The sequence below is a fragment of the Mirounga leonina genome, unplaced genomic scaffold (assembly GCF_011800145.1).
Source record: "Mirounga leonina isolate KUSES-001 unplaced genomic scaffold, KU_Mleo_1.0 Mir_125, whole genome shotgun sequence".
Taxonomy (NCBI): domain Eukaryota; kingdom Metazoa; phylum Chordata; class Mammalia; order Carnivora; family Phocidae; genus Mirounga; species Mirounga leonina.
This window is the reverse complement of record NW_023270305.1, coordinates 25,305,846-25,331,092: the sequence shown is the minus strand read 5'-3', so window position 1 is coordinate 25,331,092 and position 25,247 is coordinate 25,305,846. Positions and strand designations below refer to the sequence as shown.

Here is a 25,247-nt window from a genome sequence, read left to right as displayed (position 1 = left end):
CTGCACCTGTCAACAACCCCTTCTAAGAGCGTCTCCTTCTCTGTACTCTTGCTGCTTAGAACCACAGCTAGCTCTGGAAGGAACAGCAGAGATCAAATAGTTCTTTCTAAATAATGAGCAAATGAAGGCCACATGAAAATAAATGACTTTTGAGAGTGAAATAGGAGATAGTTGAATTCAGATCTAGGGTTCTGAGGTCATGTCACCAAAGTCACATCTTCCTTTTTTGTCTGATAAGTGGAAGGCCTCCAGGAATGCATCTGTGTTTTCTGGCCTCAGGAGTCCCTGGATGTCTCCTAATGATTCCCCAAGGTGGAAAGAGAATGGTGACTTTGGCTTCTAGATTGAAGGTATTGATAACAAAGTGAGGGACCCTGGAATACTCAGGCTAAAGTTCTCTGAAGTCAACAGGCATATCATGACAGTCATTACATTTATTTGGATTCAACAAATGGCATATTTAAGATCGTGCTGGGTACTTCACTTCTCTGTGCTTATTCTGCTCATCTATTAAATGGGAATGACAATAGTAAAAAGCCATGTGGGGTTTTTTTGAGGAATACTACATTAATACTTGTAAAACATTTGGAACAGTTTCTGGCACGTGAGTGCTTAATAAGGATTTGTTCTTGAGATGAATAGTGAGAGAGTCTCTGTCCCTGCCTGTGTGCCTTTATATGAACATGCTAACTGTGGGAGGTTGCCATGCAGAGGAGGAAGATAAGGACACATATAATGACATATACCAGAGGTCACAAACCTGTTTTTCAAAGGGCCACATAGTAAGCATTTTTGGCTTCGTGGACCACAGGATCCGTGACAATTACTCGACATAGCTGTCACACCCATTGACAATCCTTAAATGAATGGGCATGCTGTGTGCCGTAAAACATTATTTATTGACACTGAAATTTGAACACCATATAATTTTCACATCATGAAACATTGTTTTTTTTCATTGTTTCAATTATTTAACAAAGTAAAAAAAAAATAATGAAATGGGCCTTAGAAAAATAGGTGGCAGGCTACGTTTGACCTGTTGGCCCTAGTTCACCACCTCCTGACACACAGCTAGACTGTGAGAGACACAAAGGCAATATCAGTGAGCTTGAAGAATCCTAGCAGTTGGAGTTGGTGTCATGCAAAGAGAGGTGGCCTAGAAACTGAGACCTTGTTTTAGAGCCTAGCTCTGTCAAATCTGAGATGTGTGCCTTTGAAAATGTCTTTAAAGTTATCATGGCCTGAGTTTTTGTGTTGGGAAAAGGGGGGTAGAGGCAGAGTTAGGTGGCTTTCAGGGGCCTTCCTAGCAGTAAAAGCAGTTTTATGAAGGGAAATTGGACATTTAAGGTGGATCATGGAGGGCAGGTAGAAAAGCATGAGAAAGGAAAGCATGGTACATATTTGGGTAATTTTTATTTAGTAGCTCAGTTGATTACTAGGAACAGTAACCTGGGAATGTAGACATGTGCTGTATTATGGATGATGACCCTGAATGCCAAATTGAGGGATTAGGGTATTAGGTATTCCTATTGTTAGCAAAATTCCCCAGTTTTACAGATCAGGTTGAGAAAGGGAAAATGCCTTGTACAAGGCCACAGGACTGGTACTTGAGAGCTGAGACCAGCAGTCATTTCTTTTGGACCCCAGACCAATGATCCTTCTGTCCACCACATTGCCCCCAGCACAGTGGTAGAATGAAATTAACTGCAATTACATGATTGTGACCTCCGAGGGGCAAGTCTCAAAAAAATAACAGAAGCCAATTTGAGTGTTTTCTTTTTTTAAAAAGAGATTTATTTATTTATTTATTCCAGAAAAAGAGAGAGAGAGAGGAGGGGGAGGGAGAGAGAGAGAGAGAGAGAAAGAATCTCAAGTAGACTCCCCACTGAGCAAGGAGCCCCATGTGCGGCTCAATCCCAGGATCCTGAGATCATGATCTGAGCTGAAGTCAAGAGTCGGCTGCTTAACCAACTGAGCCACCCAGGTGCCCACCCACCCTGTGCACTGCTTCCCCATCCCCGCTTTGAGTATTTGCTAAACATGATCTCATCTCCCCCTCCCCCAACATATCTAAGAAGGTAGGTCTGTGAGTAACCCCATTACAGAGAAGGTGAATTGCAAAAAGTTTAACCCAAGACCTGGCCCTCCAACAGTCTTTGGCCTGGCTTCCTGCTGACTATCTTTATTTTCAGCTCACATGTTATTTCTTAGCAAAAAACCTTCCCTAATACCCTAGTAGGTCAGGTCCTCCATTACTTAGTCTTGGAGGACAGTGTTTTTGCCTTTACAACATTTAGCAGAGTTGATAATGATGTTTCTTTTGGAAATAACTTAATGTCTGTCTTCTGTCTTCCCAGCTTCATAATACATTCCAGGAGGAGAGAGATTGTGTCTGTTTACTTCATGGCTCTAGCCCCAGTGTCTCTCCCACTCCAGACACGTAATAGACATTCAGGGTTTGTTGAATGAATGAGTAACTGAGTATTCTCGTGTAAGTCATTGATATCGATCAAAGCAGTCCTTGCTTAAAAGGCAGAAGTTACTGTCTTCACTTGCTAATGAAATAATTAAATGATTGGCATTTCTTCCTCCACTGACTTTTTTTCTCAACTCTTCCAGAGAAGGTGGATTCTTCAAATATTCTTCAAATACAGGTATATGGGATTAGTGTAAAGGGCATATTCATTAGATTCTTTATCTAGTGGAGAAACTATGTTTCATAAACTGTGCTCAGGGATTTATATAAAAATTTCATGTTTTCCTATAAGCTACTCAATTATTCCTATAAATACTAAAGTTTGGCCAGTTCCTTTCTAAGCTGCTTCCATTTAAAAAAATTTATTTGTTCTATGTATATAAATACCTGGTCTTAGAGCCATGTCACTGTGTATATTGTCAGAAACTTTAGAAAATGGTTGCACAGAATACTGACGAAGGGTCACCATTACATGAGCATCTATTAACTTGAATTTAAAAAAAATATATTTTTGGGGGCTCCTGGGTGGCTCAGTCGTTAAGCGTCTGCCTTCGGCTCAGGTCATGATCCCAGGGTCCTGGGATCGAGCCCCGCATCGGGCTCCCTGCTCCACGGGAGGCCTGCTTCTCCCTCTCCTACTCCCCCTGCTTGTGTTCCCTCTCTCACTGTCTCTCTCTCTCTGTCAAATAAATAAATAAAATCTTTAAAAAAATAAAAAAAATAAAATAAAAAAATAAAATAAATATTTTTTTCTTCTTTCTTCTGCTTTTTTCAAGAGCATCTTATTCTTTCAAGGACTGTGATTTGACACTATGCAGAAAAATTTAAAAGACTTACAAACTTCAAGTTGATAGGGTTCCATCTCCTGAAAAGCAATCTACTTGAAGATGAAGCTTAATGACTCAGGGAAAAAGCTGATGAAATTCACCAGCCTCTGCTCACATAACCAGCATTTTCCTTGTTAAGAAAGCTTTTTTTTTTTTTTTTAAGGCATTCTGGATGTTCCTATCACATACTTTGAAATTAGATTCTGTATTAAACATCTCTAGTCCCAAGAGACAGACTAGAATGCAGAAAGTGACTACAAAGATTTACCCTCGAGTTGAGGTGAACAAAGGGAGTGGTGATACCCCCATAAAGACCTTACGATTTAAAGAGCACAATTTTTGGGGCGCCTGGGTGGCTCAGTTGGTTAAGCGACTGCCTTCAGCTCAGGTCATGATCCCAAGGTCCTGGGATTGAGCCCCGCATCGGGCTCCCTGCTCGGCCAGAAGCCTGCTTCTCCCTCTCCCACTCCCCCTGCTTGTGTTCCCTCTCACACTGTTTCTCTCTCTCTCTCTGTCAATTAAATAAATAAATACATAAAATCTTAAAAATAAAATAAAGAGCACAATTTTCCTCACCACCCAAGGATTCAGGTTTGGGGGTTATGTTTCTACATATTGTCTACTTTATTCAGGAATTGTGCATGGAACCTGGATAGAAGGTCTCCAAAGACTTCCATTTATCCTGGGTCTTTGTCACGTATTGGTGTAGTGTCCTAGCAGTCCTTAGCTGTTTCTATTTAAAGAGGGCAGAACTAGCCCTTGGCAAAATGATGAAGTAGGTGTAAGTTACTCCCAATGCTTTAACCTCCTCTTTTTGGGGCCCCTGTGATCTCCAATTAGGGTCCATTCTTCTCCGTCGTCCTCTCTCCTGTCATCCCCCAAACTCACCAAGGGGCTCCATATTTTGATGCTGTCTGGAGTCCCAGCTGTGAGAAGGAAAGCCCTTCTGATATATTATTTCACATTGACATTTTACTGATACGGCAAGAAACACTATCTTCTAATTTTTAGGCACTACCTTTGGTCAAGCACCTTGTCTCAGTGCTCTGCGGTCTGTATTTGCTAAAGTTACCCCACGCCCCTTCTTCTCTCTACCCAGTTCTGCCCTTTATGTCAGTGCCCCTAAGGGGTGGTGCCAAGACTGCCTATATCAAATCAGCTGGGGTGCTTCTTAAAGTTCAGATTTGGGTTTCCTCTTTAGAGCTGCCATATGTCTGATGTTGGCATCCAGGTATCTGCATATTAATGAAGTTCCCCCGTGATCCTTAGGTGAACTTAAGTTGAAGAAGCAGCGCTCTATGCCTTTATGCACATCATTCCTTCCTTCTGGAATGTCCTCTCCCTCTCTCCAGCTTTCGTCATGCTTCCAATCCTCTCCTTTTAGGGAATCTTCCATATCCTTCCTAGTACTCATGGCCATTTGAGTAACTAGTTGAGTTGCTTGAACACTCAGTTCATTAGGCACACTGCAATTATCTCTGTAAGCCCCTCAGTGTTTGGTTTGGTGCTTTGCGCACAGATGCCACTCAATGAATGCTTGATGAATAAATGACTGGTTCACTTTCTAGAAGAAGAAATAGAGAGAGGGCTGTCCTTCACTCAGAAAAAAACACACACACGTTTCTTAAGGTGAAATGTCAACAAGCTAGCGTGGAAAATATTTTTAGGTAGTAAATCTTTTTTGGTGACCTAGATACAAACGCATGCATGTGACCTCATTTTTTAGTTCCCAGCGTGGAAGGTCAGACATCAAAGAAAGTTGCTCTTTCTCTTCATGGTGGATGGTGAACAAATTATTATCTGAAATAGTTATTATTGTCCATCACAAGGCTCCTGGAAGATGCACAGAGTACAGACAAGGTGATCCAAGGCCCTGACTCCGGGAGTTCATGCATGACACTTGAAAACCCTGGGTGGTAGAACTGTAGGCTGAGCAGTCTGAGGTTTCTAGAAGCCTGGTTGTGTTAACCCAAGAGCTCAGGTGCATTAACCTGGGAATGAGGTGGTCCACTTTGAGTGTGTCAAGGTGTACCCATGATCTCACTCTCTGAATGCCCGGAAGGTCTCTCCTTTTCTGGGATTCTCTAGCAATGAAAGAGTTCTGTACCAGAAAGGAGACTCACACCTTGACTTTTGTAATACCCCACTAAAATGTGAGCTTCTTGGAGAATATTATCTTATTCATCTTTTTAACACAGTATCTGGCATATGTGAGTGGCTAAGAAAGCTTGGCAGACAAAACCATGAATGAATGTGTTGTTTTCCTGTCACTTTGAATTACTTACTGGTTTAAAATTAAAAAAAAAAAAGTCTTGACCCCAAGACAGTAGATTTGTGAGCTCTGTTGAAATTCTTGAAAAAAAAAAAATACTGACTTATTGCTATTAGAGCGAAGTATTCACTTGTTATGCTAAAATTCAGGATCATTCTCCCCAACTCCACCCATCTTTTATTTTAGTTTTGCTTGCCCACTGCTAGGATTCCTTTCTCTATTTTCTTTTCTCCTGACCAAATGGAAAAACCTTGAGATTATTACATGACTTTGGAGTGATTTCAGACCTCAGATTTTAGCTGATGATCCCCCAAATGGATCATCTTTCCCTTGCTACGTGATGAATAGGAGTGTTTACAAAACCCTTATTCAGCGGGTGGGGAGGCATGAGACAGGAGAGGCAAACATGAAGGCTCTTGAGAAGGTAGTGCAAACTACATACATTTATTCAGGGGCAAAGCAGGGCAGCATGGAAAGGTTATTCTGCACTAAGTATCTAAATAGGGAGCTCTCTGCTACCAGAGAACAGTATTGTTCACCTAGGTAGCGAAAACAAACAAAAAGATGCTGCCATTTTGGAAAGCACGATGGCATAACTAATGCGAAGCGCCTGGATCAAAATCCTAGTTCCCTTCTGTTTGTACGACGTTAGTCAGTTTACTTTTATGAACCATTTATTTTTCTCATTTCTAAAATGAGAACGATAATACCTCCTTCCGGTATTGTTAGAAAGGTCAGGGACAGTGAATGCAAAGCAGTCAGTGAAGCACCCGGGACAAAGCAAGTGCTCAGTCAATGGTTTCAGTCATTATTGTCATAAATGCCAATTTATGACAGTAAGTGGGGCCCTTACTCTGTCCTTGGCACTGGCAAAATGAATCTGAGGACAGTCCTGGCCCAAGATTAGCAGAGCAGCTTCCCTTTGAATTCCTCTTTATTTATTTAGTATTGAAAGACTCTCTTTAGTCCCCAGCTTTCTTTCTCTTACTCCTATTTCCATGCCGGTATGCAGAGTGGATATATTTAAATTCGTGATGCACTTTCCCTTTTATGAGGCTTCTATAATGGAGCTCGTTTTTGGTTGGTGCTTGACCAGATGTCTTCTTATTGCACTGGAAGGAGAAGATATGCTTTGCTGAGGATGTCCGAAATATCAGGACCCTCTCAGCAGAGCAGATGAACTTGGCATTCCAAAAGAAATCAGCAAGCTAGGGCTCATGGAGGAGGACCCGCCCCCAGGTTGTGGGGGGAAATGTCAGCGCCCCATCTCCTCTATGCTGGAGGTCAGTTTTTCCAGCCTGAGGTTCTCTGCCCATGAGCCTGAGTCACATTTCCTCTCCTCCACTTAGTACTGCCATTGGCTTTTCAGCGGCATCTGCTCATTTTAGGGGCGTCTGCTTCATGCAAGCACATTTTTAAATGCAAATGCCTAGTCCCAGCTCCCAGATTCTGATTCACCTTCAGAGATTTGGTGAATCAGCACATGACCCAACGAGAATTATTTTATTCATTCAATAAGCAGGTGCTATGTATCATTTATGTGCCAGATTCTGCTCCAGGAACTGGGGATCCATCAATGAACAAAAGAGACAGAAATCTCCTCCTGTACGGAGTTTACATCTATCAGAGAAAGAAAGGCAATAAACAGAACCATGAGATAAATTATATTAGCACATAAAGAGGAAGAAGTTCTACATAGAAAAACAAAGCAGGGGAAAGGGCCATGGATTGCATCTCATGACTTTTCAATAAGTTCTTCATTATTTAAAATCCTAAATTCATCTCTCTGTTTTTGGCCGCATTGCCTGATCATCACCCTAGTGGCTTCCTTTGATGAATGAGGTGAGTGTTTCCTCCCATGGCACAGGATCCTGACTGGAGTCTCATACGTTCAACCAGACAGCGTGAGCCCCTTAAATGACCTCTCGCTGCCTGTACTTTAGAGGACCTGTCCCAATTTATTACGCAACAAAGAGGAATTTCTCTCTTTGAAAATAAAAAAAAAAAGTAATAGCAGAGAGTCCTTGTGGGAAGAGAGCTCCATCGTAACACAGGGTCACAGTCTGTTGGCCAGACCAGTAATTCGCACCCTAGATGGATGGTCAGGTAAGGAAAGTCATCCTCTGGCATCATCTCTTTGTCTAAAAGCATTTGAAAGTGCTTGTCTCGGTAGTGGATAAGAACTTAAGGTTGCTTTAATGTTGCCTTAGAAACAAATTAATGGCTTTGCTTTGATGCTTTCAGCCAGCAAGAATTACATAGAAGGGAATTCCAGATCCTGATGAGGGAGAGTCAAGGAGTTCCTTTGAATCACCGCAGCTGACAATCAATAGAACGAGATTCAGCCGCCTTGCGCCTGGGGCTGGTGGGAATGCCAAGCGTATTTCTTCTCTCCGAGCCAGGTCCTCCTTGGTGGTCAACCCTGGCTCCAGCTTCCCACAAGGAACCCATTGCTCTGCTGCCTGATGTCTCTTCAGGCCTCTGCAGTGGGGGACTCTTCCTCACTCTTTACAAAGGCAGTTTGCCAAAAATCTGTCTTGCAGGTGCATGTTCTCTTCCTCTGACCTCTCCCTTCAACACTGGTGTCTCGACTTTTTCAGTTGGATCTCTTTTCCCCGTCCTTCATTATGTGCCTTTCACATCTGTACCCTGTAGGTGCTGGGGTTGTCTGTTGGATTCAAAATAAATAGTGAGCAGAAGACAATCTGGGTCTTCTTGCTATGGTGCTGAAGGCTCATTTGGATGACACAATGGCTATTCAATACTAAGCAAGAACTGGCTGAGGACGTAAGAGTTGATCTGAAAGCACCGTGCAAACCAGTCTACCCTTGTTACAGAGTTCAGGAGATCAGGGCAGAATATAAAAAAAAGCCAGGCAGCAGAACAACATACTAGCAGCCTCTATTTCCTGCTGAATTTTTATGGAAATACACATTTGAGGAGACAGTGGAGAGGGTCAGGTAGATCTGCTTGAATCTGATGATGGAGGAAAGACCCTGAAAGGAAAGAATGAAGAAGGCCATTTCATTTAGATGATATCCGTCCCCCTCCTCCCAAACATTTGAATTTGATATTAATATAATAAAGAAACTGAAGTCCAGAGAATTCTTTCCAGTTGCTGCATTGCCTAAAACCTGTATCAGTGTTTTGTGTCCACTGATTTCACAAATTATAATTCTACCACCTTTTGAATATAATTGTGATGTTTTGGACTTAACCTCAGAAAGCCCCTTCCTTTTTCTCTGATTGGAATTTTTACAGATGCATCCACTCTTAGACATCTGTACCCTTTTGGCCAAGAGCAACTGCGAGATGCGGGTTGGGGGAGGGCTTTTTTTTGGCTGACCTAAGAGATTTCCCTGAGAATGTGTGCAGGAAGAGATGGCCAGGTAATTGCTGAAAACCCGGCAGGTGAAGGGCAGCTGTCTCTAGGAGCATGCCAGCCCACACGTTACATCACAGCTGTTCATGCCTGTCTGTTGGAGTCTCTAATCCATAAGATAGAAGCCAGGCTGTTGGAAACCTTCCATGGGACTTTTGCTACTGAGGCCCTCCTTACCCTGCATGGAAACCAAGAGGTTTTCCAATAGGTCAGTCCGAGCCCAAATCCAATACTCTCTGAGATGACTTCATACACTATCAGGGATGCTCTTATAGAACAGTTAATAATATCAGTCTTAGCGACAGACCAGGGTTTGGATCTTAGTTCAGGAATTTCCTCTCTGTCTGAGTTCCAACAAGCACTAAATCTGTCTGAGCCTCAGTGATCCCATCTCCGAAATGGGCTAATAATATCTACTGCAGAGGGTCATTGTTAGGGCACTGTGCATTGCACATCTCCAGGTGGTGCCATCCTCATGGGCCGTAATGGAAATGGCAACACCAGGAGCTGTGTAAAATAGCCATGTTGGCTAGTGTTAAGTATTAGATATAATACTACATATAAAGAATTTAGCATAGTGTCTGCTGTCGTGATTATGAATAAAACCTACTGTTACTCTCTCGGGCAACTGACCATGATTTGCTGTTGTGCCATTTTGACATTTGCTTCTAAGAAACAAAATAATTTGGGGCGCAGAAAACACAATCCTCAAAGCCCCGGAGGTAAGAAAGTGTTGTCGTGGTCAGGGAATGGAAAGAATTTCCATATTCTAGAACTCAGAGGCTAGATCCTAAAAGGTCTGAACAGCTTATTGAGGGGATTGGGCTTGTTTTTAGGGCAAGAGGCAACCCATGAAAAGCTTTAAGGGGGAGTAAGAGAGTCAGATCTGTACTTCAGGAAGCTCATTTTGGCTGAAATGTGAAAATGGAATGATGAGATTTGGCAGGAATTTGAAGGAAGTGGTTGATTATATCAGTCCTAGAGACAGGCATAGGTTGGAATCTCTGTTCTATGTTTACTCTCTCTTTTCCATACTACTCTCTGAGAGCAAATACTTAACCTTTCTGATTCTCACAGGTTCCCAAGACATTTGAAGTTGTAAATCTTCTAAAGGGTCACTACAAATTGTTTCTTTCTCCTTTTCTAAATTTGAGATCTCTACTGTATCATTTTTTATACCTGCCAGGCATTGGGATCATTTATAATTCAGATTTTTTTATAAAAGGCAAAAACAGGTCTTCTTGTTTCCTCTCTTACCCCTATACTCTCTTCTTCTTTTTTTTTTTTTAAAGATTTTATTTATTTATATGACAGAGAGACACAGCGAGAGAGGGAACGCAAACAGGGGGAGTGGGAGAGGGAGAAGCAGGCTTCCCGCGGAGCAGGGAGCCCGATGCGGGGCTCGATCCCAGGACCCTGGGACCATGACCCGAGCCGAAGGCAGACGCCCCTATACTCTATTCTTTACGGAACCAGCAGAAAGCTGTATTTAATAGGAAAATTAGCTGATACCACACTTCTGACCAGAACCTCCTAGTGAGTCCCATCTCTTTCACAATTGAAGCCAGTGCCTTGTGGTAGCCTCCAGGCCCCTCATAACCCATCCCCAGTGTGTTCCCAGCTCCGGAGCCCTGTTCCCCTGGCTCATGGCCCTCTCATCACACTGGTTCCTCTGTGTTTCCTAGACGATGCAAAGACAAGTCCCACAGGGTCTTGGCATTTGCTTGGAATTCTCTTCCTGTAGATATCCATGAGGCTTGGTCTCTTCCTTCCTTCAGGATTTTGCTCCAATGTCGCCTTATCAGAGAGGCCTTCCTTAACCATCCAGTATAAAATCCTGCATGCCATGTGTGTCCACACATACACACACTCACACACACACTCATGCAGGCAGACTCCCTGTCCTAATTAACATTGCTTCCGCCCCTACCCCTCCAGCACTTTTTAGCATCTGACATTTATATTCATTTGTTTGTTTCCTCCCCGATAGAATATAAGGTCTGCAAGGACAGAGACTTTGTGTTTTTTTGGTTTTTTGTTTTTTAATTCTCTGATGAACTCTTAGGACCTAGAAGAGAGCCTAGCAAGTGATTCTAAGACACATAGTTAGGCGGCACTCATAAATAGTTATGGAATAAATGGCTGCATGATGGATTTAGAGCTAGACCTTCCACTACTCTTGTAGGTTGCCTCAGTGTCTCCTTGTTTTAGGTGGTGATCCCACCCAAGTCCTGTAGTGACTGAATAAGTAGACTCACTGACCATGAAGCTTGCATATTTTGGAAATACGCTTTTTCTATTTTTCAGCCTTTTATGCAGAATGTAATTGTGCCATCTCAGCCCTCTGCTGTGTGTTCATCTGGGAAAAATGTCAAAGCTCATCTACTCATAGTGATGAGCTAAAAGGGGCTTTAGGCAAATGGTGGGCTCTTTGAGGGTCTGCCAGAATGTGCTGGGCCAGGGGCTTCCTCCCGGGCCCTGGTGAATTTCCACTGCATGCCATGAGCAGCGAACATAGGTGAGTGTGTGGGTGGCTCTCGGACCACCCCAGGCTATGGAAGGCTCCAGTCTAGCTCCACTATGAACTTTTTATCAGGCCACAAGGCTACGTTCTGACTTAGGACTCCCTTCTTGCCACCACTTTATCTGATGTCTGAACTGGCCTTCCGAACTGCTTCCCTGACTTGGAGCAGACCCTCCTCTCTGTCAGCACCTTTCAAGCCTTAGAGGCAGAAGTGATGTATGGGCAGGGTGGCGTTTTGCCTGAGCTGGTGGGTGAATTCAGACCATGGTTTTTCAGTCCGCCACTTGGCTTTGTTTACCAAGCTTTGTGCGGCTCAGTGATTCTGTTGCTCTATTTCCAATTGCCTCCAGCCCTTCATCATATGTATACTTTGTGGTCACCGCTGTTCTGCCACATGAACTAATTTAGATGGAATTATTGCTCCTGTATTTTTTGGTCTCTTGAACCCTCTGTAGAACTAATATGTGTTTTAGAATGACCATGGAAAGGATGACATCAACACTGAGAAGGAACATTTTATGGCTGGTAAAGCTGATTTCACAGCCTGCCAGACAGGAGTCCTAACACACAACTAGACCCAGGCCTATTTATCTCCCTTTCCTGCTGTGGACAGCCTGCAGATTTAAAGCGAGATCTGTCCCCAGATGTGAGGAGCTGTGCTTCAGGATCCAGATGCCCGGCTGCTAACATATCAGGAGCACTGGGCTTGCTGAAAATTAGGAGGAAATGTGCTCTCATCAAAATATACTTTTAGGGGCGCCTGGGTGGCTCGGCCGGTTAAGTGGCTGCCTTTGGCTCAGGTCATGATCCCAGGGTCCTGGGACTGAGCCCCGCATCAGGCTCCCTGCTCAGCGGGGAGCCTGCTTCTCCCTCTCCCTCTGCCTGCCTCTCTGCCTACTTGTTCTCTCTCTCTCTCTGTCAAATAAATAAATAAAATCTTTAAAAAATATATGCTTTTAAAAACTGTACTTAGTGTGTGGAAAGATTGCATTACAGAAGATTTTTTTTCCCCCTCAAGTACAACTACCATTGACTTTGTAGGAAAGCTTGAAGATATCTCTGTGTTTCCAAGTAAGTTTGGAGCAATAGGACATGATTTCAAAAAATGAGGTATAAGGTCTGCTCCAGAATTTAAGATCATCAGGAGGCCTTGTGCTGGTTTTTAGAGTCTGAACTTTAAAGCATCAATCTTAATAAGGTGATTTTGGTAATGAAACAGTTTCTGGAAGGTGATTGTACTAACCAAAATTTAAAAGAAAATCTGCATTAGCAACAAGGAGAAAATTATTTAATGCATCAAAAGGCCCCCCCCCCCCCTTATTGGCTCTTAGCATGCATAACTATGTATTCAACAGGGCAAGGCTATAATTGAACTTTTCATTTCCAATAAGTCAATTGTGTACATTGCTCAGTGAATGGAGACTACAGGTAGAAAATCCATACGTGGAGACATTGAGTTATAAATGGTACAAAGGATTGCTTAATCACTGATGGATACTTAGACTAATGATTCACTACAGGTGTGATGGTAGTCAAATATAAACAAACCATTTGTAAAAGCAATAAAAATCAGTAATTGGTCATGTTTTGGATCTGGCTCTGATGATGTGATTTTTTTTTTCCCCACCCTCCCTCCATCTTATTTTTACCAGTAGGTTGGGACACTTGGAAGTCTACCATTGTACAACATGCTGCCGTTAAGACTCTCACCTACCTTTTCATTGGGATGTCATCTGTTAGCCATTGTGGCTCTCTTATTTTCCCACGTGGACCTTGTAAGTGCTGAGACAGAAATGGAAGGAGAAGGCAATGAAACCGGCGAGTGTACTGGCTCGTATTACTGTAAGAAAGGGGTGATTTTACCCATTTGGGAGCCCCAAGACCCTTCCTTTGGAGACAAAATTGCTAGAGCTACTGTGTATTTTGTGGCCATGGTCTACATGTTTCTCGGAGTCTCTATCATTGCCGACCGGTTCATGTCCTCTATAGAAGTCATCACATCTCAAGAAAAAGAAATAACCATAAAGAAACCCAATGGAGAGACCACCAAGACCACTGTGAGGATCTGGAATGAGACCGTTTCCAACCTGACCTTGATGGCCTTGGGATCTTCTGCTCCAGAGATTCTCCTTTCAGTAATTGAAGTGTGTGGCCATAACTTCACTGCAGGAGACTTGGGTCCTAGCACCATTGTGGGAAGTGCTGCATTCAATATGTTCATCATTATCGCACTTTGTGTTTACGTGGTCCCAGACGGAGAGACGAGGAAGATTAAGCATTTGCGTGTGTTCTTTGTGACGGCAGCCTGGAGCATCTTTGCCTATACCTGGCTTTACATTATTTTGTCTGTCATCTCTCCTGGGGTCGTGGAGGTCTGGGAAGGTTTGCTTACCTTCTTCTTCTTTCCCATCTGCGTCGTGTTCGCTTGGGTAGCAGATAGGAGGCTTCTGTTTTACAAATATGTCTACAAGAGGTATCGGGCTGGCAAGCAGAGGGGAATGATTATCGAGCATGAAGGAGATAGGCCATCTTCCAAGACCGAAATTGAAATGGATGGGAAAGTGGTCAATTCCCATGTTGACAATTTCTTAGATGGTGCTCTGGTTCTGGAGGTCGATGAGAGGGACCAAGATGATGAAGAGGCTAGGCGAGAAATGGCTCGGATTCTGAAGGAGCTCAAGCAGAAGCATCCAGAGAAAGAAATCGAGCAATTAATAGAACTAGCTAACTACCAAGTCCTAAGTCAGCAGCAAAAAAGTCGAGCATTTTACCGCATCCAAGCTACTCGCCTGATGACTGGAGCTGGCAACATTTTAAAGAGGCATGCAGCCGACCAGGCGAGGAAGGCTGTCAGCATGCATGAGGTCAACACTGAAGTGGCTGAAAATGACCCTGTGAGTAAGATCTTCTTTGAACAAGGGACCTATCAGTGTCTGGAGAACTGTGGTACCGTCGCCCTGACCATTATCCGCAGAGGTGGTGATTTGACTAACACTGTGTTTGTTGACTTCAGAACAGAGGATGGCACAGCCAATGCTGGGTCTGATTATGAATTTACCGAAGGAACTGTGGTCTTCAAGCCTGGTGAGACCCAGAAGGAAATCAGAGTTGGCATCATCGATGACGATATCTTTGAGGAGGATGAAAATTTCCTGGTGCATTTGAGCAATGTTAAAGTATCTTTGGAAGCCTCAGAAGATGGCATCCTGGAAGCAAATCATGTTTCTACACTCGCTTGCCTTGGATCTCCTTCCACCGCCACTGTGACCATTTTTGATGATGACCACGCAGGCATCTTTACCTTTGAGGAGCCCGTGACTCACGTGAGTGAGAGCATTGGCATTATGGAGGTGAAGGTACTGAGAACATCTGGAGCTCGAGGAAATGTTATCGTTCCCTATAAAACCATCGAAGGGACTGCCAGAGGCGGAGGGGAGGACTTTGAGGACACTTGTGGAGAGCTCGAATTCCAGAACGATGAAATTGTGTAAGTTCTCTTTTTATACATACATGTGGGGTCGAGTGCCTTGGTGGATGGGAGAGTGGGTGCGATTTTTTTTTTTAAACTAAATGGTACACAAAGAATGGAATATTTGCTATACAAGACCACTTTAAAACTATCCCTGCTGTGCCACACTTACCAATATGCTCCATACGGAGATCTTAATTTGGTTTTATTTTTAACTTCCGTGCTTTTGCGTATTTTAAGTACATTATAGGAATTATGATAAAATGAGTTCTGTGACACAATTTATCAAACTGCTTATGATGGGTTGGAAAATTTATATTCTATTTTGAATCACATAATATATACACAGAAAGGGAATATTTATTTGTTTATTTATTTATTTATTTATTTATCGAAAGCGAACATTTAGAACATCACATTAGGTCCCCAACTTTATTACTGAGTACAAATTGGGAAAGCTCAAAAAGGAAACACCTTTGAAAAGAATTTCCTGGTTACCAAGGCTGGTTGGAACATTTTTTTGCTGCTTTTATCTGATGCTGTGTTTTTGTGACAATCTAAGATAATGTTTCTGCTTACATGCTAATGCTTAATTATGACTTGATGACCAGTCCTGCTTTTTTTAGTCTTATGCCAATGTGGGAAAAGTCATATAGTTGTTATGGAGATCTAGTCTATTTTTATTTTCCGTGGTTAAGTAAACCCTTTTACCCTACTGATACAGTAACGGGGAGAGAATAAGATTCTGTCCAAGCATCCTAGTTGACAGGGAACAGGTCAAAGAAAAGAACTGGAACGATTTACTCTTCCTATTGACACTTTACAGTGACACTTGCCAATGTTGTAACACCAAGTGCCTGGTTGTGCAATGATTCTACCATGACAGCTGCTATTCAGAGCTATTCCTTCTTCCTTGTCTGGGAGGGGGCATTACCCTCACCAAATGCAAACCAGAAAGCTGACTCAATGAGCAGTGTCCAAACTGGAAGGAAGGAAGGAGGGAGAAGAAGGAAGGAAGGAAGGAAGGAAGGAAGGGAGGAAGGAAATTATTTATGATATCTGTAGTACAGCAAAGGACATTCAAATGAATGATTATGTTGGTCGAATCACTGGCAACTTAAGAATTTCCAGGAAAGAAAAAAGTACATATAGCACAGTTTGTTCTAAAAATGGTTAACTCTTGAGTAAATGTTATGTGATATGTCAAATGCCAAGTACATTCTCTCCAAAATGAAATTTCTCCTGGGGGTATAGCTCAGTGGTAGAGCATTTGACTGCAAAATGAAATTTCTCCTGCTGAACGTGGAGGGTGGAGGGGGCCGGGGGGGAAATGGGCAGAGGGAAGAGATTTTCCTACAGAGGCCTTCCTCTTTACCTCTCTTTGATGTTGTGTTATAGAGATGAACAATTACTGAGTGTGATATCATGATGAAATCAAGCAAAGCAGAGATTATGATATCCACCTTTAGATGTGTGGGGGGTAACTTTGGATGAATATCTATTTTATGTTGGTTCTTATATTGTTAATGTTCCACGTGTTGAAGTGTGTTTTGTTGGACATGTATTTTACTGAAAGATAATAATATAAAAGCAAATGAATATCCTGCATACTTAAGGAAGGATTTTCCCAGAGGCCTTGCATTGAATGGGAGCCTGCCCATGTTAGCTCATAAACTTTATTCCTTTGTTAGGAATTCTTTCTCATTATATTTTCTAATCCTTTCAGTTATTGAACCCTGTTGTATTAGATAGCACTTGTAATCCATGTAAAAGTATATTGCATGTTACTAAAGGAGTATTGAATATTATTAAATGAACTCACAAGGGTAGCACTAAAATATGACCAAATGGGTGTTTTGTCTTGTTTGTGTATTCATTTTATTTAGGATGTTTTCTCCTGAAAATTTGGTCTTGCTTTTTGTTAAGAATAATGGCTCTGTACTTGTTTATTTGAGAGGCAGTCTTTCCTTATCTATTCTGCTGTCCAGGACATTACCAAACTAAATAAATAACCTTTTTTTGGACACAGTGTAGAAGAGGAAGAAGAAGGAAAAAAAAGACTGACAGTGATTTGATGGAATAATTTATTCTGCCAAGCTCCATTTAAAACATTCACCCTATGCCATTAAATTGATTTAATTCTTGCTAAGGAAGGAATATTGCCAAATTCCAGCTTCAGAAATTTAAATATCTTGTGAAGATTGGTAAGAATGGGTAGAATTATTGGCATGCCATCTGTGTGTATGTGTGTGTTCTTAGGAGTATTCTAGATCAATCACTAGTTACTAGTTTAATAAAACTCCTACTGTATTTTATTGACTAAGTTGAAATATGAAATTTTAGAGATGTCAAACATTTTATTTATCAGTGGAATAAAATTACAGCCCTCCATTTTTTTCTTTTTTCTAGAATTTTAATTTTAAAGAGTCTTCATCCTGACCTTATAGAGTGCTGACAAGCTTTGTAGATGCTTACTACATCTGCTGCTTAAATAAATTTGTGTAGGTGACTGGGACGTAGCCTTCAGCTAGGCACCGAGGATTACAACATAATGTTTCTAGAAAAACATGATATTATCAAAGATCCCTTGTTTTTCTTCTTCTTCTCCTCCTCCTTCTTCTTCATGGATCATTCTTCCTCTGGAAGTTGTTTCTAATGCCAGGTCCCCACAGTCAGACCCAAGCGACAGAGTTTGTCATCAGGCAGTGAAGCTGAACCATGTGGACTTCAACCCAGTTTTTCTTGAAAAATGAATTTATGTCTCATCCAGTTACATAGTTAATCTTGAGAGGTGACTTTCTTAAAAACCTATAATATATAGAGAGGACTGTTGATGCCAGTGAACTTTATTAACTATTAAAATCTTTTTTTTGTTTGTTTTGTTTAATGTTGTACACAAAGCCAGAATTTATGATTCTTTCCAGAGGACCATAAAGAGATGCTTGGAAAAGCCTGGATTTAAAGCTTACCTATTTTAAAAAGCCATTAAGGAAGGTAGATATTTCTACCTTGGGTCCAATGTAATCAGGAATGGAGATCAACAGACAGTCAGCTTTATTGATTCTTCGGTTTCAAGAGCAAGATAGATTCCTAATCTTATTTATTCCTGATCTTATTTTTGTAGAAGTCATTTAAATTTATAATTAAGCATATCTTTGCCTATTCATTCACATTTTTATATAAATGAGTTGAATTATTTCAACTTGACCTTTTTTAAGATCAAAATCTGTATCTGAGAAAGATACTGATAAGTGATAAGTGGTGCTTGTAGTCTTAAATAAAGTGTATTCTCGGCAAGACATTTTAAAATTATAATGCAAAACACGTTAATCGATATAATTAACAATTAGCACGTGCTTTTGTATAAACTCAAACAATGACAAATACTAAGCCCATGCCAGCTAATCTTGACTTTCAACACGGAATTCTGCCTAATGTTAACAGCTAATAAAAAATAAATGAAGAGCATGTTAATTTGATTTGTGGTTTGGTAGGTGATATCCACAAATTTGAAGGGCTACTAATGGTTGTTTTTTAATGATGCTAGTTTAGTGGTAATGATTATTACAAAATGTTGTTTGGTCTTCCAGGGTCTAACATGAGCTTGACTGTTCTGGAAAATAATAAGGTTAATTAACTAATGTAGATACAAATCAAATTCAATTACTTAGTTATAACCCAATAGCAATACTTTTGGAGGAGGACTCAAAAGATCATGAGCATTTACTATTACCTATTTAAAATACAGAGTTGAAAGATGAGGTATGCAGGTTGGAAAATGCATGGAGTATATTGCTTAGCAAATCAGTTTCCTGGAGGCTCCTAGCTACAGCATAATTTATTAATCAATGGACCTGTCCAAAATTAATTTTGCTTCCACAACTATTAATGTTTTCAAGTATGATTGTGACTTCATTAATTTTAGGAAATATGATATGCAAGACATCCTAACAAATATAGCTGTTTGACACTAAATATTTATATTGCTTTTTCTGGAGAAAGAAAGAGAAAAGAAATAAAATTTTGGTATTATATAGGTTGTATGGAATTATTATTATTATACTCCAGGGAAAATAAATGCTTTGTTTTTGCTACCTATATTACCAGTATTCTGTTCTTGCTGTATAGAATTCCAGGGAGTAAAGACCTAGCTTTATGAGAGAGCAATTCAGTTCGGAGAGTAGGACAAATGTGTAATACAAGAAAGCAGCCAGCTGTAAAAAAAAAAAAAAGAAAGAAAGAAAGAAAAAGGAAAAAAAGAGATGAAACAAAAATAGTAAGAAAACTTGAAGTGGTCAGAACAGAAGAATAATTTTGTGTCTTTGGGGGAATCAGAAACGATGAAAAGTACTACAGAAAATAATGTTAGACAAGAAAGGCCATTAGTACGTGTATGAATCCAACATACTCAAGATTTACTTTATGGAAGAAGAAGTTTATTTGCTACATTTAACCTATTAAAATGATGGAACCATGATTTTATATTGACATAAAACTTCCTTAGGTAATATGCTAATGTAAGAAATTTAGATGAAATGATTTTAGGATTTTAATGGTTTTCTGCTTTTCAGACTGGAATATTTATCTCTTCTTAGATCCAAATCACATGTAGTATCATCTGCAAATCTAAATTATAACTACAAGAAGTGTTTTTATAAATGCATATGTTTTCCTGAATGCAGAACTATTACAAACATAAGACAGGGTAAGAGCCAAAAAACATTTTGACTTCCCATTCAACATTGCCAGGAACCTAAATTGATTATGTGCAGCAGGGTTGTTTACTATGTCAACCAAATTGCCATGTTTACTGTTGTAATCTCATTTTCCCACTGCTAATTAGAGTTTAGGGTTATAATATAGCTATGTAAAGAAATTTTATCTTAGCAAATGAGGAGATATCGTAGTTTAGACACACTGAAGTGTTTAAATTATGGACTCTTTTCTGTATCATCATTCAAGGCCATTCCATAGGGGGATGATTACTTCACTTGGTTAAGGCTAGAAAAGAATTTATATATCAATCACTCTGCACATGCTTAATAAGCTAACTGAGTTGTGCCCAGTACTGGGCTAGTTATTATGAAGGGAACAGAAGAAATCTACTCCTTATACTCTAAAATGGGAGATGATGAGATAACTCATGTTTTGATAGGTACACACATCATTATGAAGACATGGTGGGCGCTGTAGCAGAAGTCTTAATTTTGGACAAAATATTTGCAGTTGCTTTTGAAGGACAGAAGGCATAACCGGAGAGAAAAATACGGTGTTTTTTAAGATGGAGTACTATCTTGGTAAACCTGAAAGTATGGACCATTTCACTAAATAGATGGGATGGTTATCAAACTGAATGAAAGACTCAATGAACATTGATTTTCTTTAATGGGATTTTAAATAGTCACAAAGGTATTTAAATTAATCTGAGTATGTGTCCCTTTAAGCTAGTCACAGAAGAGCAAACACCTAATGATTCTACTTATATGAGATACCTAAAATAGTCCCTCCTAGAAGCAGAAAGCAGAATGGTGGTTGTCAGGGGGAGGGAGGAAATGGGGAGGGGGTCCAAATCAACGGGTATAAAGTTTCAGTAATGCAAAATGAATTAGTTTTAGAGAACTACTCTACAACATTGTGCCTATAGTTAGTACTATTGTACTGTGCACTTAAAATCTGTTAAGAGGGTAGATCTCATGTTAAGAGTTTTATATTAAATTAAGTAAATATAAATAAAAGAGCTGATCTACTTTTTTAAAGAAAGCTCATGTGCTTGCCCCTCTCTACCAGATTGCCTCTTGTATTTCTAAAGAAAATTTACAAGATTTCTAATAACACTGGTCAATATTTTGTTTTGTACTTTGTGAATGAGTGCTTGTTCTCTAGGGATGGTTTTGACTTACATGAATCCTGTACCCCCTTGAGCAGCCCTTAATTCATTGCACCTCCCGCTCTTGTCCCCTTTTTTTCACAGTTAGCCGGGCACGGCCACCATCTTGGTAAAGCCTGAGCAGATTTTACACTAAATGGTGAAGTGGGAACATATTTCCTTTCTTCTTTTGTTTGTTTGTTTGTTTGTTTGTTTTGTTTCTTTCCTGAGGACACTGGTAACCCAGGGAAAGAGACTTAGGCATGCTTAATTCTTTTGAATGGAACAACCTTGGGGGTCTAACACCTATCATGGGATTATTTGTTGTTATGCTGCTCTGTTCTTACTAGCTGAGGTATGGAGACTTGCCTGTGGGTTACAGTATCTTGGGAACTGTAGAGGCTTTCCCATAAAATATCTCCATCATGTTCTGTCATGGTTCCTGACATCTGCTCATGGGAGGTTCATCTTGGGGACATGGGGAAGCCGTTAGGCTCCTATTACATTATACACGCCACGCGATTCTTAAGTGTCATCTTTGCAAGGATAGAACAGAAGCGGCTTCGGGCCAGGTGGCAGGAAAGGAAGAGAGGACAGCCAAATGTAAGGAGGGTGAATGGCACTAGCACTGATTTTTTTTTTTTAAAGATTTTATTTATTTATTTGACAGAGAGAGAGAGAGCACAAGTAGGCAGAGAGGCAGGCAGAGGGAAAGGGAGAAGCAGGCTCCCTGTCGAGCAGGGAGCCCCATGCGGGACTGGATCCCAGGACCCTGGGGATCATGACCTGAGCCAAAGACAGCCGCTTAACCAACTGAGCCACCCAGGCGCCCCACTAGCAATGATCTTTATAACTGTTCAGGGCGAGCCCGCAGGGGGCAGCCCTGTGGGAGGGGCCGACCAAGGAAGCACATAGCTGTGGCAGCGAGTGGCTTTAGCTGCTGGCTTCCCACACGGCCTTGCACTTTCTGTTCTGGTAGTGGGGGAGTCCAGAAGGTCCTGGGAGGGAAAGCAAGCAGTCAACAATACGGGCAGAATTAAAGGAAATCTCCTTTGCTTCCTCTCCTGGCTCGACAGACTGCCTACGTAATACCCATCTATTTGCCAAAGGCTGAGCCAGCCACAGCTCATTCTTTTCCCAGGTCTATACAGCTGTCTCACTGTAGAGCCAGGCGAAATAAACAATGCCAATGCCTTTTCATTTCCTGCCTTTTCCTGAGGATTTGTGCTCTCGATGACATTTTCTTTCCTTCTCACAATGTCTCTGCAGGGCCAGATAGGGGAATGGACATTGTGTTCTTTGGTGACAGCTGAAGAGATGGAGGTAGGGGGCAAAAACGGAGCCCAGCACAGAACTTCGCCTTTCAGGCTGGTGTTCACAGCAAGGCACCCCGGGGGAATTTCACTGTACCTGGTGATTCAGATATTAATGAAACAGCCTGGGATATTTTCTTTCCAGGAGGCTGAGGCGTGAGGGATCTGGAGTTCTGGGTACTCCTGAAGCCCTGCGATGACCCTTGAAACTGAGACCACTCCATTTTCTATGTTAGACTCCCTGAGATAAAGATGGACTTAGAAGGAGTCCACACCCAAGTTTGAGCTCTACTTTGGTTTCCTCCAAGCTTTGTGATTTTCAGGAGATTATTCAAGCTTACCTCACCTGTAAAATGAGGATGATGGTGGTAGATGGTGGCAAGGGTGGTGGAGGCAGATGTGGTGGTGGTGATGGTGTTGGAGGTGGTGGTTTGGGATATGATGGTAGTGGTGGTGGTGGTAGTGGAGGTGTGATTTTGGATATGGTGGTGGTGGCTTTGGATATGGTGGTGGTATCAGCGGTGGCGGTGATGGTGCTGCTGTTGGAGGTGATGGTTTTGGATATGGTGGTGGTACCGGCGGTGGTGGTGCTGCTGTTGGAGGTGATGATTTTGGATATGGTGGTGGTACCGGCAGTGGAGGTGATGGTGCTGCTGTTGGAGGTAATGGTTTTGGATATGGTGGTGGTATAGGAAGTGATGACGATGGCGGAGATGGTAGTGATCTAAGATGTATTGAGAGCCAGGTTTCATGCTGTTTTTCTTACAGTGTTCATTTGATTTCATCTTCACAACAACTACATTAGCTAGGTGCCTTCATACTCCTTTTACAAATGGAGAAACTGAGGCTTCGAGAATACTAACTTTCTTAGCATCACGCAGCTAATAGGGCTGGATCTAGAATTTAGCGGTAGGACTGCCGGACCATAAAACCTGCACAGCTTCATCCGGGGTTGTTCCTTTTCTGAACGGCTTTTCCAGGTGAGGATGAGCATGCGGGGGGCTTGTAGTGCGGTGACCCTGACTGCAGCATTCACTCATGCGGCTCAGAAGATGAGAAACTAGAGCAGCCATTTATCTTTTCTGGAACTGTTGAACATGCATTAACCACATTGTACCCCACCCACACTCTCTGTTAACCCAGAAGGGCCATGATTAAACTGAGCGTGAAAAGCAAAAAAAAATGCTAATGTTAAAATTCTTCCATGTACCTGACTGGCTCAATTATTGTCTCTTGTGGTATTTATTTTCCCTTAGTGCCTAAATGAAAAAGAAACTTTATTAGTAGCTTCCTGTCATGGCCTGCCCTGGCCCTGTATCATGTAAGTTCCTTATAGGGCTGAACAGTGAATGTAGCTTTTCTCCATACTTAAAATAGTAGTTTCTTGGTCCGTCTTTCTTATGTATATTACAAGACAGTGTAAATTAGTGACAACAGAGAAGCAATACCAGAGGATGCTTGTTACCTTGTGTCAGCACAACCAAGAGGTTACAAAAATCAATTCTCTGTCCCCCCAGAAAAGGTAAGAATTCTTAGTTAGGAAGTTTCCTAGAACAAGTGACCCACGTGGCAGTTCCTCTGATATAAACCTTCTCAGGGCAAATGGAATTTTTAGATACTTTGTTAAAAGTCCAATTCCAAGTCACTCTTGCTTCCAAACTACATTTTCTCTAGGGTACAAGAACAGTAACAAAAAAACTTCTACATAAAATCAGATACACACATACTCATTTACCAAGATAAAGGTGGGGAAGTAAAATTAATTCCTGTTTACATAGAGTTTAATTTTTAGGGCGCAATTAAAAAAAATTCCCAGAGGACAGCTTTCATTCTCACACACAAAATGTTATAATCTTGACACAGTTTTTAAAATGAGCTATTTAGTTCAATGTGTGTATCTCTGAGTGTGAGATTTAGGTATTAGCTGAAAGAGGGAGAGAGAGAGGAGTCAGAGAGAGATGGGGGGAAGGAGAGGGGCCAGAGGGGGTCAGATTGGGGATCAGGAAAGGGGCAGGAGGCAGAGGGAGTAGGGAAGGAGGGCAAACGGGGACAGAGAGGTCTGGTGACAGAGATGTGGAAACAGAGAAAGGGACAGAAGGAGGAAGCAGAGACAGAGAGTGGGAAGAAGGGAGGAAGAGGGAAGGAAAGAGAAGAGAGGCAGAGAAGTACACTGAGTCAGAGGGAGGAGGAGGATAATGGGGGGGGCGGGGGGGAGGGGAGGCTCCAAGAGTAGGAAAAGGGAGGGGTAGGAGGGAAAGAGGGAGGAGGGAAGAAGGGGGGCAGGCTGAGGGACAGAGACAGAGGCACAGAATTTGCAACCCTGATTAAATTTCAGTTATTACTAAAATGAAGTGAAGCCTGAAATTAGTCCAGATTCTTGCTCAAGCAAACAAAAGGCAGTAGGAGAGTACCGGGATTCACTCAAGCTGCTTCTTTATTAAAAATAGACAGCAACTCTGTCCTTGAAATCAGATGTACACTCAATTGCCTCAGTATGTTTGGGGAGCCAGAGGAAGCTTGTGGAATCTTCCCAGGTTTGATAGAAGGGGTAGGGCTGCTACCTTTCCACTGGTTGCTGCTTCCAGCAAATGTTTTATGAGCATCTGTTCTGTGTCAAGTTCCTTGCGAGATTATGGGAAAACAGTGGGGACAAAGGCATGGTCCCTGCCATGGAGAGCCTCATGTCTTTTCCTCTACTTGAGGTGGAGGTGCAGATATTCAGCCAAGCACCAATGCGGATGTTTCACTACCTCTGTGCCTTCCTTGGCATCATTCTCTCAGTGCTCTTAGCACTGATGGGGCTCTTGCTGCTGGTGTTTAGGCTGGGAGCAAATGATAATGAGCTGGCAGCATTGCCTGGCCACCTCTGACCAAAGCAGCCCACTCTGCCTCCTCTTCCCCAGGAGAGCCTTCTCCCTCCCCGTCTCCAGCCCAGATGTCTCTTTTCGCCGCCATTTGGCTGCCCTCTTTAATGGAGATCAGAGCAGTAGATATTGGGAGCAATTCAAATCCGATTCTTTTTTCATAGAAGTGATGAACTCAGAGGGGTGTGATGTGAGCCATATTGGTTTCACCTGGCTCCCTCTGTTTCCTCATCCTGTGCATTACTGAGGGAGGT

The 25,247-nt window shown here is 41.8% G+C and overlaps 1 protein-coding gene across 5 annotated transcripts in view; it reads left to right on the top strand.

Moving 5' to 3' along the window:
- SLC8A1 (solute carrier family 8 member A1) overlaps positions 1-25,247 on the top strand; it is a 367,453-nt gene that overhangs the window by 60,855 nt on the left and 281,351 nt on the right. For 3 of the 5 annotated variants that reach the window (XM_035000983.1, XM_035000984.1, XM_035000982.1), the window contains exon 2: positions 13,137-14,968. In XM_035000983.1, coding sequence (XP_034856874.1) covers positions 13,170-14,968 — 1,799 coding nt within the window. In that variant the 5' untranslated portion in view covers positions 13,137-13,169. Of the gene's footprint in view, positions 1-13,133; positions 14,969-25,247 lie in introns of all 5 variants that reach the window. The other 2 variants (XM_035000981.1, XM_035000980.1) reach the window with 1 other exon arrangement.